The 13,323-nt window shown below is 39.6% G+C and overlaps 1 protein-coding gene across 1 annotated transcript; it reads left to right on the top strand.

Moving 5' to 3' along the window:
- Window positions 1-7,687: 7,687 nt before the first annotated feature.
- On the top strand, window positions 7,688-8,623 carry LOC122910252 (olfactory receptor 7G2-like). The gene has a single exon (XM_044254907.1). The coding sequence runs from the start codon at window positions 7,688-7,690 to the stop codon at window positions 8,621-8,623; it is 936 nt and encodes a 311-aa protein (XP_044110842.1).
- The last annotated feature ends 4,700 nt before the right edge of the window (window positions 8,624-13,323 follow it).

Consider the following 13,323-nt stretch of genomic DNA (forward strand, 5'->3'; position numbering starts at 1 on the left):
TAATACTCCTTTGTAGGGATGGTCCTTGGTTTGGGTCCTGGTGACTGTCTTTGAGGACTCTGGAACAGGAAATGGACCAGGGTAAATCCTATAAAGCTATCTCTCTCATGATGGTCCTTCTTCAGTAACCTAATAAATATTTAAAAACAGATACTAGGGGCACCTAGGTGGCTCAGTTGTTAAGCATCTGCCTTTGGTTCAAGTAATAATTCCAGGGTCCTGGGATCGAGCCCAGCATTAAGTTCCTTGCTTTGCAGGAAGCCTGCTTTTTCCTCTCCCACTCCCTCCGCTTGTGTTTCCATTCTCACTGTGTCTCTCTCTGTCAAATAAATAAATAAAGTCTTTTTAAAAATAACAATGGAGACTAATACAGAATATCAGGACAGGTACTCATGTATCTGTTTCTGGAATTAATAAATTTTGATAATTGTCGTAATAGTTTTCTTCTTAAAGTAATAAAATAGTTTTCTTAGAGACAGCATTCTATTTTTGTTTTTCTCCATTCCTGTCCTTCCTTTCCCAGAGGAAACCACAGTCTTTAGTTGGTAGGGTCTCTTGGCCTTGTAGTAAACTGTTTACACACAGACACACGTATGTGTATTTGTGGGCGTATATATGCAAGTGCATGTATGTCTGTCTGTATGTCACAATGCAAATGCCTATTCCTTCAAGAGGAAATAAATAGTGATGTTGTAAGACCGGGGAATATAGCAAAGCGGTGAAAGTCAATGAACCAGAGTGAAATGTATGAAGGTTTGTTTCCTCTCTCTGCTTCTATATGTGAGCAAGATTTACAATGGGAGTTTTATCACATAAATTCCTTCCTGAAAATTGTTACCTTGCCAGGACTTTTCTTTTTTCTCTCCCTTTTTTTTTGTCCCATCCCTCACTTCCCTCACTATAATGAACCATGCATGTTTGTCCAGTCATTGTTATGCCATAAACATTTTTTTTTCCTTAGGAGAGAGAGAGAGTGGGATGAGGGGCAGAGGAAGAGGGAAAGAGAGAATCCCAAACAGGGTTCTTGCCCAGTGTGAAGCCAGTGTTTGGCTCAGTCTCACAACCCTGAGGTCATAACCTGAGCTGAAATCAAGGGTTAGACACTTAATTGACTGAGCCACCCAGGAGCACCTCCATAAACAAATTCTTATAGGCAGTAGTAAGAAGATCCTATATGTGAAGCACTATGTTGGGTGGTGTTTTCTAGTTGTAAACATCTCCTTATTTCCAAAGTATGTGCTGAAACCTGGAATAAACTCAGGTGTTTCTGAGTCCAAATTTATAGTCCAAATGATCATTTCTGATATAGTTGCTTATTTTTACAACTTCATGCGTGGCTCAGATTTCCTCATTGGTGAAGCAGAGTTTTTATATTGCTATTCATATTTATTTTATTTTTTGTTCTTTTTAAAAAGATTTTGTTTATTTATCCATGATAGAGAGAGAGAGAGAGAGAAAGATAGAGAGAGAGAGAGAGAGAGAGCACACAGGAGAAGAGAGAGGGACAAGCAGACTCCACTATGAGTGTGGAGCTCAGTGCAGGGATTCATCTCATGACTCTGAGATCATGACCTGAGCTGAAATCAAGAGTCAGATGCCTAACTGACTGAGTCATCCAGTTGCCCCACTAGTCATCTTTAAACATTAGGATCCTTATGAGTGTTTTTTTTTCTTTAAAGTAATCTTCACACCCAACATGGGGTTCAAATTCACAGCCTGGAAATCAAGAGTCAATGCTCCATCAACTGAGCCAGCCAGACAACCCCTGATGAGATACTTACTTGCTTTGCATTTGTTATTTTTAAAAAGACTTTATTTATTTATTTGAGGCTCCCTGCTTAGTGGTGAGCCTGCTTCTACCTCTCCCTCTGTTTGCAGCTCCCCCTGCTTGTGTGCTTTCTTTTTATCTATCAAATAAATACAAATCTTAAATCACTAGAGAATTTTTCTAAATCAATACCTCATAAGAATTACAGACAATACATGGACACACCCAGGACTGAGCCAACTAGGCCTCCCCTGTTTGAAAGGATCCAAGGTCAATAATCTAGTGCATAAACAATGAATTTTGGAACATGGAAAAAATAAAATAAAATAAAATAAAAAAGCTATCATCTTAACCCAGGAAATAGGAGTCGGTACCTATCTTCTGAATACCTTCAGGAGGCACTGCCCAAAGCTGCCTGACCCAAACTTTAGTGGGGCCCAATTAGGGGGGAAAAAAAGGAGGATCTGAACTTCAGTGATGGATTACTTATAGTGCAACTATGATTAAATTAACTTACAAAAGCACTTTATTTTAGATGTGATTGGCATGTAAACAAGCTGTACAAAGTAACATATACAACTCAATGAGTTTGGGATGAGTGTTAATACTTGAGAATCCATTACCACCGTAAAGACCATAGACATATCCATCATTTCCAAAGTTTCCTCTCATCCCCATTCTTATTATTTATATGTTTTAAAATATTTTATTTATTCATTTTAAGAAAGAGAGAGACAAAGAGACCACAAGCGGGGGGAGAGGCAGAAGGAGACGGAGAAGCAGGCTCGCCCCTGAGCTGGGAGCCCAACATGGGGCTTAGTCCCAAGACTTGGAGATCACGATGTGAGCTTAAGGCTCATCTGAGCCACCCAGGCACCCCCTCTTATTTTTTAATGATTATTTTTGTGATAAGACTACTTAATTATAAGATATGCCCTCTTAGAAAATTTCAAATGTACAGTACATTATTATTAGCTGTAGGCACTATGGTATAGAGCAGATTTCCAGAACTTACTTATTTTGCGCAACTGAAACTTTGTACCCGTTGACCATCACCCCTCTATTTATCTCTCTCCCAAGCCAGTAGCGACCACCATTTGACTCTGCTTCCAGGACTTTGGCTATCTTAGATTCCACATGTACGTGATACTGTACAGCATTTGTCTTTCCCTGTTGGGCTTATTTCACTTAGCATAATATCCTCTGGGTCTATCCATGTTGTCACAAATGGCAAGATGTCTTTTTCTTTTAAAGACTAAATAATATTCTGTTGTGAATATATACCTCATTTTCTTTTTTTATTTTTTATTTATTTTCAGCATAACAGTATTCATTATTTTTTCACCACACCCAGTGCTCCATGCAATCCGTGCCCTCTATAATACCCACCACCTGGTACCCCGACCTCCCACCCCTTGCCCCTTCAAACTTCTCAGATTGTTTTTCAGAGTCCATAGTCTCTCATGGTTCACCTCCCCTTCCAATTTCCTCCAACTCCCTTCTCCTCTCTAACACCCCTTGTCCTCCATGCTATTTGTTATGCTCCACAAATAAGTGAAACCATATGATAATCGACTCTCTCTGCTTGACTTATTTCACTCAGCATAATCTCTTCCAGTCCCGTCCATGTTGCTACAAAAGTTGGGTATTCATCCTTTCTGATGGAGGCATAATACTCCATAGTGTATATGGACCACATCTTCCTTATCCATTCATCCGTTGAAGGTCATCTTGGTTCTTTCCATAGTTTGGCGACCATGGCCATTGCTGCTATAAACATTGGGGTACAGATGGCCCTTCTTTTCACTCTATCTGTATCTTTGGGGTAAATACCCAGGAGTGCAATTGCAGGGCCATAGGGAAGTTCTGTTTTTAATTTCTTGAGGAATCTCCACACTGTTCTCCAAAGAGGCTGCACCAACTTGCATTCCCACCAACAGTGTAAGAGGGTTCCCCTTTCTCCACATCCCCTCCAACACATGTTGTTTCCTGTCTTGCTAATTTTGTCCATTCTAACTGGTGTAAGGTGATATCTCAATGTGGTTTAATTTTAATCTCCCTGAGGACTAGTGATGATGAACATTTTTTCATGTGTCTGATAACAATTTGTATGTCTTCATTGGAGAAGTGTCTGTTCATATCTTCTGCCCATTTTTTGACATGATTATCTGTTTTGTGTGTGTTGAGTTTGAGGAGTTCTTTATAGATTCTGGATATCAACCTTTTGTCTGTACTGTCATTTGTAAATATCTTCTCCCATTCCATGGGTTCCCTCTTTGTTTTCTTGACTGTTTCCTTTGCTGTGCAGAAGCTTTTGATTTTGATGAAGTCCCAAAAGTTTATTTTCAATTTTGTTTCCTTTGCCTTTGGAGACATATCTTGAAAGAAGTTGCTGTGGCTGATATCGAAGAGATTACTGCCTATGTTCTCCTCTAGGATTCTGATGGATTCCTGCCTCAAATTGAGGTCTTTTATCCATTTTGAGTTGATCTTTGTTTACGGTGTAAGAGAATGGTTGAGTTTCATTCTTCTACATATAGCTGCCCAGTTTTCCCAGCACCATTTATTGAAGAGACTGTCTTTATTCCACTGTATATTTTTTCATTTTCTTTACCCTTTCATGCATTAGTGAACATTTAGATCAGTTTCATATCTTAGCTATTGTGAATGATGCTGTGCAACAAACATGGGAGTGCAGGTATCTCTTTGAGATCCTGATTCCAATACACCTGAGTATATACCTGGAAGTGGGATTGCTGTCTCAAATGGTAGTTATATTTTGAACTTTTGGGGGTATCTCCATAGTGTTTTCCATAGGGCTCTACCAGTTTACGAATCCCACCAACAGTGCGCCAGGTTTCTCCACACACTTGACAATACTTCTTCATCCCCTTTTCTTCCTCTTCCCCTTCTCCTCCTTCTTCAGTAGCCATCCTAACATGTGTAAGGTGATTTCACATTGTGGTTTTGATTTGCATTTCCCTGATGATTTGTCATTTTGAACATCTTTTCATATGTTTGTTGGCCATTTGTATGTTTCTTTGGAGAAATGTCTTTTTAGTTTCTTCATTTTTTTAATGGGGTTGCTATTTTTTTTTTTTGCTCTTAGTTTGGATATTAGCTCCTCATCAGATGTGTGGTTTGCAAATATTTCTCCCATTTTGTAGGTTGTCTTTTCATGTTGTTGTTTCTTTCTTTATGCTGTGCAAAGTTTTTTGTACAATGTGTCCAAGTTGTTAATTTTTTTTTCTTATGTTGCCTGTGCTTTTCCTGTCATACCAAAAACACATTGCCAAGACCATGTTAAGGATTTTTTTCCTTATGTTTTATCCTAGGAGTTTTATGATTTTAGGTCTTCTGTTTAAGTCTTTAATCCATTCAAGTTGATTTTTAAATATCTATCTCGCTGTTTTTCTTTTTCTTTTTGTATTTGAGTAAGGTTGACACACAGTGCTACGTTAGTTTCAGGCATACAACATACTGATTCAACAAGTTTTTACATTATGCTGTGTTCACAACAAGTGTAGCTGGCACCTATCCCAACACATTGGTATTACAGTATCATTGACTGTATTCGTTATGCTGTGCCTTTTATTCCCATTACCTATTCATTCCATTACTGGAAGCCCGTATCTCCCACTCCTCCTCATCCATCAATAGATGAGAAAAGATAAGGAAGATTTGGTATACATATACAATGGAATATTAGGCAGCCATAAAAAGGATGATATTGTGACATTTGAGACAACATGGATGGATCTAGAGGGTATGAAGCTAAGTGAAATACGTCAGACTGAGAAAGACAAATACTATATGACTTCATAATTGTTTTTTTTTTTTGGTATGGTGTAAGATATGTATCCAGTTTCATTCTTGTGCATGTAGATACCCAGTTTTCTTTTCTTTTCCTTTTTTTTAAGGTTTCATTTATTTGAGGAGAGAGAGAGAAAGGAAGAGAGAGAGGGGATGAGCGGGGGCAGGGAGAGGGAGAAGCAGGCTCCCCATTGAGTTTTATTAATACCATTTGTTGAAGAGACTACCTCTTCCCTATTGAATATTCTTGGAACCCTTGTAAAAGATTAGTTGACTATACATGTGTCAGTTTATTTATTGACTCACTATTCCATTCCATTGGGCTCTGTGTCTGCTTTTATGCCAGTTTTTTTTTTAATTTTATTTATTTATTTGACAGACAGAGATCACAAGCAGGCAGAGATAGAGAGGGGAGGAAGCAGGCTCCCTGCTCAGCAGAGAGCCCGATGTGGGGCTCGATCGCAGGACCGTGAGATCATGACCCAAGCCAAAGGCAGAGGCTTTAACCCAGTGAGCCACCTAGGCACCCCCTTTTATGCCAGTATTATACTGTTATGATTACTATTGTTTTCATATGTAGCTTGATATAAGGAAGTGTATTGCCTTCTACTTTGTTTTTCTTGTTCAAGATTGCTTTGACTCCTTGGAGTCTTTTGTGATTCAATATACATTTTAAGATTTTTTCCCATTTATTTATACATATTATATAGTGAATGGTATATACCCAGCCTCAGAATCAGAAAAGCAGTCATCCCAAATTCCTCCCTCTGGAGTCTTGGCCTTGAAGGATTTGCACTGCCCTGGATCACAGTGACAGTAAAATTGTTTGGCTAATGAGGAGCTCTGGAAGTTGAACCTCTAGGGATACAGACACTGCAGTCTTCCTGTGACCACTTGCTTCAACAGTTCTTCTCCAGAAAAGAAGTAGTACACCTGAGCCTCATCTCATAGATGATCCTTCTTGCCCTGGAGCCTGAGGGTTACTCAGTCTTTCTGCCCTTCCTGAGTATTGATCTTCCATTTGGTACATTCAGAGAAAATGTTGAATCATTCTACGATGGCCACCAGGTAATCAGATGTCTGTTAGTCAGTGTTTGGAAAAGAAATATTTTATTACAGTTCCATCTGGAGGAAGCTGTGAAGACTTCATGCATCAAATGATTAGAACCATGTCACCAGGGTCCTCCTGCATGTTATCTTCTTCACATGTTTTCTTGTACTTTACCCCAATCTCAAGTACTGCTGATTTACTAATATCATACTGTACTATACACACTATTGCCAGGACCATTTTCCTACTGGGTAGAAATACATTTTTATAAAACGGGATGGCTGTTATAAAATTATCTGACATTTACTTGCAATCTGGTGGTTGTGGGAGGCAGGAATTTTGGTAAATTTCACTTCACCTTCCCATTCCTAGTTCTTTTTTTTTTTTGGTTTAGATTTGTAGATGGTATATTTTTATTATGTATACTGTACATCAATAAAATATTCCTGGTTCTTGACATACTTACGTATTATCTCAGTTGCTTGCCTCCTGAGCCAGACTAGTCTTCAGCTGCATCCCCAGTCTGTTTCTCTTTATAAAATTACCAAATGTTTCAAGTAACCAGAACAGTATATATGGTGTATTTTTTTTAAAAAAAAAAGGCCATCTCTTGACCTTTTTGGAAATCAATGTGGATGACACTCTGCTGTATCAGCTTCAGGCTTTTGTTAAAGGAACAAAATAATTACATACAGAAGGCACCTACTTCTTTTTTTAAAGATTTTATTTGTCAGAGAGAGAGAGAGAGCGCGCGCTACAGAGCAGAAGCAGGGGGGAGCAGCAAGGCACAGGGAGAAGCAGACACCGTGCTGAACAGGGATCCTGATGTGGGACTTGATCTTGAGACCCTGGGATCATGTTCTGAGCCAAAGGGAGGCACTTAACTGACTGAGCCACCCAGGCATCTTGAAGGCACCCACTTCTTATCCCTCTTTACTAGTCTCCATCCCATCCCAAGACAGTGTTTGTCTCTGGTGGTGCTTCTCCTGCTGGTCTAGAAAATACATATTTGATTGTGCTGTCACTCCACCTTCTCTGTCAGATTCATCAACAACATGGGACTCAGAAACAAAACAGGGGTTTCAGAATTCCTTCTTATGGAAGTGACAGAGGACCCAGAATTGAAGCCCTTTCTCTTCATTCTGTTTCTGTCCATATACCTGGTCACCATCCTGGGAAATCTGCTCATGATATTGGCTGTCATCTCTGACTCCCACCTCCACACCCCCATGTACTTCTTCCTCTCCAACCTGTCCTTTACTGACATCTGCTTAAGCACAACCACCGTCCCAAAGATGCTGGTGAACATCCGGGCACAGATTCAGACCATCACTTATGCAGGCTGCCTCACACAGATCTACTCTATCCTGGCTTTTGGTGGTTTGGAAAGTTTTCTCCTTGCAGTAATGGCCTATGACCGCTATGTGGCCATTTGTCATCCACTGAGGTACACAGTCATTATGAACTCCCGCCTCTGTAGCCTGCTGGTTCTACTCTCCTTCTCCTTTAGCATTGTGGATGCCCTGATGCACAGTCTGATGGTGTTACAACTGACCTTCTGCACAGACCTTGAAATCCCTCTCTTCTTTTGTGAAGTTGTTCAGGTCATCCAGCTTGCATGTTCTGATACCCTCATCAATAACATCCTGATATATTTTGCAACGAGCATATTTGGTGGTATCCCTGTGTGTGGAATCATTTTCTCTTACACTCAGATAGTGTCCTCTGTTTTGAGAATTCCATCAGCAGGTGGAAAGTATAAAGCTTTTTCGACCTGTGGGTCTCACCTGTCAGTTGTGTCTTTGTTCTATGGGACAGGTTTGGGGGTGTACATTAGTTCTGCTTTCACTAACTCTTCCAGAAACACTGCAGTGGCCTCAGTGATGTACTCTGTGGTCCCTCAGATGATGAACCCCTTCATCTACAGCTTGAGGAACAGGGACATGAAGGGAGCCTTGAAGAAACTTACAAGTAGAATACCTCTTCTGTGATTGTGTCATTGGCATTGGACTGGTTTCTAGAATGAGTCAAAGTGACAAAAATACATAATGAGCCAGAATATCTGATTCTTGAATCATCAACTTCTTCTGAAATTACAAGATCGCATAATGGCCATGTGCATTTTCATTTGATGTGGAAAACTAATTTGCACTTTATCCAGCAATGTGGTATTTAGCAAGTGGTTTCAAATCTCTAATCTCAGTTTCTGAGTCAGAGTCCCTAAAAGCAGAACCAGAGTCAGGGGTTCATGTAGTAGTGATTTTGTGAGGTTTGTTTTCAGAAGAGAAGTGGGATAAGGTGGACAGAACAGGGAAAGAATTTAAATGAGGATGTTGTGAGTCTGCCTGATTCTAGGGTCATGTCATGAGAATCGCACTCTGGTGTTGAAACTACTAGGAGGCCAGGTGCTGAGATTTTTTTTTTCCAATTTATTTATTTTCAGAAAAACAGTATTCATTATTTTTTCACCACACCCAGTGCTCCATGCAAGCCGTGCCCTCTATAATACCCACCACCTGGTACCCCAACCTCCCACCCCCCCGCCACTTCAAACCCCTCAGACTGTTTTTCAGAGTCCATAGTCTCTCATGGTTTGCCTCCCCTTCTAATTTACCCAAAAGCACATACCCTCCCCAATGTCCATAACCCTACCCCCCTTCTCCCAACCCCCCTCCCCCCAGCAACCCACAGTTTGTTTCATGAGATTAAGAGTCACTTATGGTTTGTCTCCCTCCCTATCCCATCCTGTTTCATGGATTTTTTTTAAGATTTATTTATTTATTTGACTGACAGAGATCACAATAGGCAGAGAGGCGGGCAGAGAGAGGAAGAGAAACAGGCTCCCTGCTGAGCAGAGAGCCTGATGCGGGGCTCTAACCCAGGACCCTGGAATCATGACCTGAGCCAAAGGCAGAGGCTTTAACCTACTGAGCCACCCAGGCATCCCCAGGTGCTGAGATTTTACACCTTGATTCAGTAATCACCAATTCCAGTCACTGGAAAGTGTACCTGTGTAGGGCAACATCAGCAACCACTACATTCAGTTCCGGGACATATAAAATGGCATTATTAGACTATCTTAGTGGTTTGGCATGTTAGGAGTTAATTAAATTTTACCAGTGAGAAGGTCTTTGGTTGTAATAAGAAAAAGAAATTCTGACTCTACGATGCTCAAAACATAAAGAAGGTTATGAGGTAATGGATGTGTTAGTTAGCTTTCTTGTTGCAGTCAGTGCATGGTGCATACATAAATTGAGTCATCACATTATACACCTTAACTTTATACAGTTGTGCTAATTATACCTCTGTAAAGCTGTAAAAAAAAGAGTTCTCTTTCATTGTAAAGACTTCAGCAGTAGGGATATACAAGAACGGGACAGTAAGGCTTCATTTATTCCTCCACGTGGTGGCTTTCTCCTAGGTCTGGCTCCCCTTATGGTCCAGATGTTTGCAACATATGGAGGAAATCTGTGGAAGGATGTATTTAGAATCTGGAATATGAAACCTTTCCTAACAAGTTCTCTTGTTAAAATACTTATATGGTTTAAAAAAATAGTAGCATAGTAAAACACATACCTCTCACCCAGGTGAAGAAATAAAGCAGTGCCATACCCAATCCATTTGTTGGTGTCCCAGCCACATTACCCTCCCTCTCCCCGGTAACCAACACTATACCAAACTTTGTATTTATCATTTTGTTCAATGTTCTTCTGTTAGGGTAAATCCTGTGAGATTTCCAGTATTTGATCACATTTGCCCTCTAAAATGGGTAGTGGGATCCAGTGTTGGTATCACCTATATGTATCCGTATCCAGTTAGTAAATTTTCTTATTTTTCAACAAGTTAAAAGTTAAATTTTAATGTATACATTTTGTGTCTTGATTGTTTTTCCATCTTTATGCTTTTGAGGTTCAAAAGTGTTGGTTTTAGCAGTAACTCATTTTATTTTCACTGTTCTCTATTATTATATTACATATGGAGACATTACAAGATTGGTATTCTTGTGAGGCTGAAAGATATTTTGGTTGTTACTTTTCTTCATTTATAAATTTATCATATATTTCATGGTGAAAAGAATGTTTTATACTTAGGCTAGAATTACTATGTATATGAGTATACCTAGTGTCCTTAAGATATTTCTTTAAAAAAATTTTTTTAAATTCAATTTGGTTAGCATATACTGTATTATTAGGTTCAGATGTAGAATTTAGTAATTCACCAGTTGTATATGACACCCAGTGCTCATTTAATCAAGTGCCTTCCTTAATGCCTATCACCCAGTTACCCCAGCCTGCCACCCACCTCCCTTCTGGCAACCCTCCAGTTTGATTTCTAGAGTTAAGAGTCTCTTATGGTTTGTCTCCCTCTCTGCTTTCATCTTACTGTATTTTTCCTTCCCTTCCACTATGTTCATCTGTTTTCTTTCTTAAATTCCTCATATGAGTGAAAACATATGGTTCCTCAAAAGTTAAAAATAGAACTATCCTATGATGCAGCAATACAAAAATACTGATTTGAGGGACGCCTGGATGGCTCAGTTGGTTAAGCAGCTGCCTTCTGCTCAGGTCATGATCCCAGCGTCCTGGGATCGATTCCCACATCGGGCTCCTTGCTCAGCAGGGAGCCTGCTTCTCCCTCTGCCTCTGCCTGTTTCTCTGACTGCCTGTGCTCGCTCACTCTCTCTCCCTCTGTCCCTGACAAATAAATAAATAAAATCTTAAAAAAAATACTGATTTGAAAGGGGACATGCACCCTGATGTTTACAGCAGCAATATAAAAATAGAAAGAAGATATGGTGGACACACACACAGACACAGGAATATTACTCAGCCATGAAAAAGAATGAAATCTTGCCATTTGCAATGATGTGGATAGAACTAGAGGGTATTGTGCTAAGTGAAATAAGTCAATCCTCTGCACAGCGAGCTGCACAGTATTCCATAATACCTTTCTAACCTGAACTTTTTGATACATACACCTATGTTTTTCTTTTGCATTTTTATTTTTTGAATTCATTTTTTTAAAATTTCAGTTTAGTTTAGTCTAGTATATTCCTTTTTATTTTTATCCTCTAATATTCATATAGAGTTAACTTCAAAGTAATCCCCTTTCCCCAATCAATACTACCCCTATAGGTAAACCAATTTTTAATCCCCTTTATCTTAGGAAAGTTGAGTCCTTTAAAAAAGATATCAAGATACATCCAGGAAGAATCAAAATAACCTTCCTCACACACACTGAGAATTTATAAGAACTCTCCCATCTTCTTCCACCAGTGTTTCTGTGTTTCTTGAGTTTGTCCTGATAGCATATAAATTTTACACTTGTGGTTCTTTTTGACGAGGTTCTTTCTTTATTTGCATATATATATATTTTTTTCTTTTCTTCTTTCTCTTGCCATATAATTGTATCAGTCTTTCTATCTCTTTTTGTTTGTCTACTTCATAAATCTTACCTTGGGGGCCCATCTGGGCTGAAACTTCTCTTTCATCTTCCCTTTCTTTCCTGTCTCTCTCTCTCTCTTTTATCTTTTTTTCTTCTTCTTTTTCTTCTTTTCCTTTTATTCTTTTTCTTTTTCTTTTCTTTTGTGTCTCATTTGGGTGGGGAATCCTGATTGCTCAGAAGTGTTCCAGGGTGCACCTTGACTGCACCAGAGTTGATACATCCAGCTACATCTGTTCAGTCTTCTCCCACCAAAATGGCTAGGAGGAGGAATGCCCAACAGAAGAAAAATACAGAGGATGGACCTTCTGCAACAGAGCTAACGGCTATCAACATAGACAATATGTCGGAAAGAGAATTCAGGCTAACAATTATCCAGGCAATAGCTAGGTTGGAGAAAGCCATGGATGACCAAACAATTGATTAGGGCCAAACTGAAAGCGACCAGACAGGATGTTCACAATGTTAGGGCGGAGCTTAAAGCTACCAGGGAGGAGGTCCACAATACTCTCAATGAGTTCCAATCTAATCTAAACTCTCTCAAAGCTAGGGTAACTGAGACAGAAGATAGAATTAGTGATCTAGAAGACAAACAGATAGAGAGAAAGGATCAGGAGGAAGCCTGGAACAAACAGCTTAGATCCCACGAAAGCAGAATCAGGGAAATAAATGATGCCATGAAGCGTTCCAACGTCAGAATTATTGGAATTCCTGAAGGGGAGGAGAAAGAAAGAAATCTAGAAGATATCGTGGAACAAGTCCTTCATGAAAATTTTCCGAATCTCGCGAATGAAACCAGCATTCATGTACTAGAGGCTGAACGGTCTCCACCCAAGATTATACACTCCAAAAAAAATATCACGACACCTGATAGTCAAATTGAGAAATTATAATTGTAGGTATAATCTCTTGAAAGCTGCCAGGGCAAAGAGGCTCCTTACTTACAGAGGGAAGCCCATCAGAATAACGTCAGACCTGTCCACAGAGACCTGGCAAGCCAGAAGAGGCTGGCAAGATATATTCAGGGCACTAAATGAGAAGAACATGCAGCCAAGAATACTTTATCCAGCAAGAATGACATTCAAAATGGATGGAGAGATAAAGAGTTTACAAGACTGGCAAGGCTTAAAAGATTATGCAACCACCAAGCCGATACTGCAGGAAATATTAAGGGGGGGGTCTATAAAAGAGGAAAAATCCTAAGAATAGCATTGAACAGAAATATAGAGACAGTCTACAGAAAGAAAGA

Source organism: Neovison vison, chromosome 6, assembly GCF_020171115.1.
Source record: "Neovison vison isolate M4711 chromosome 6, ASM_NN_V1, whole genome shotgun sequence".
Taxonomy (NCBI): domain Eukaryota; kingdom Metazoa; phylum Chordata; class Mammalia; order Carnivora; family Mustelidae; genus Neogale; species Neogale vison.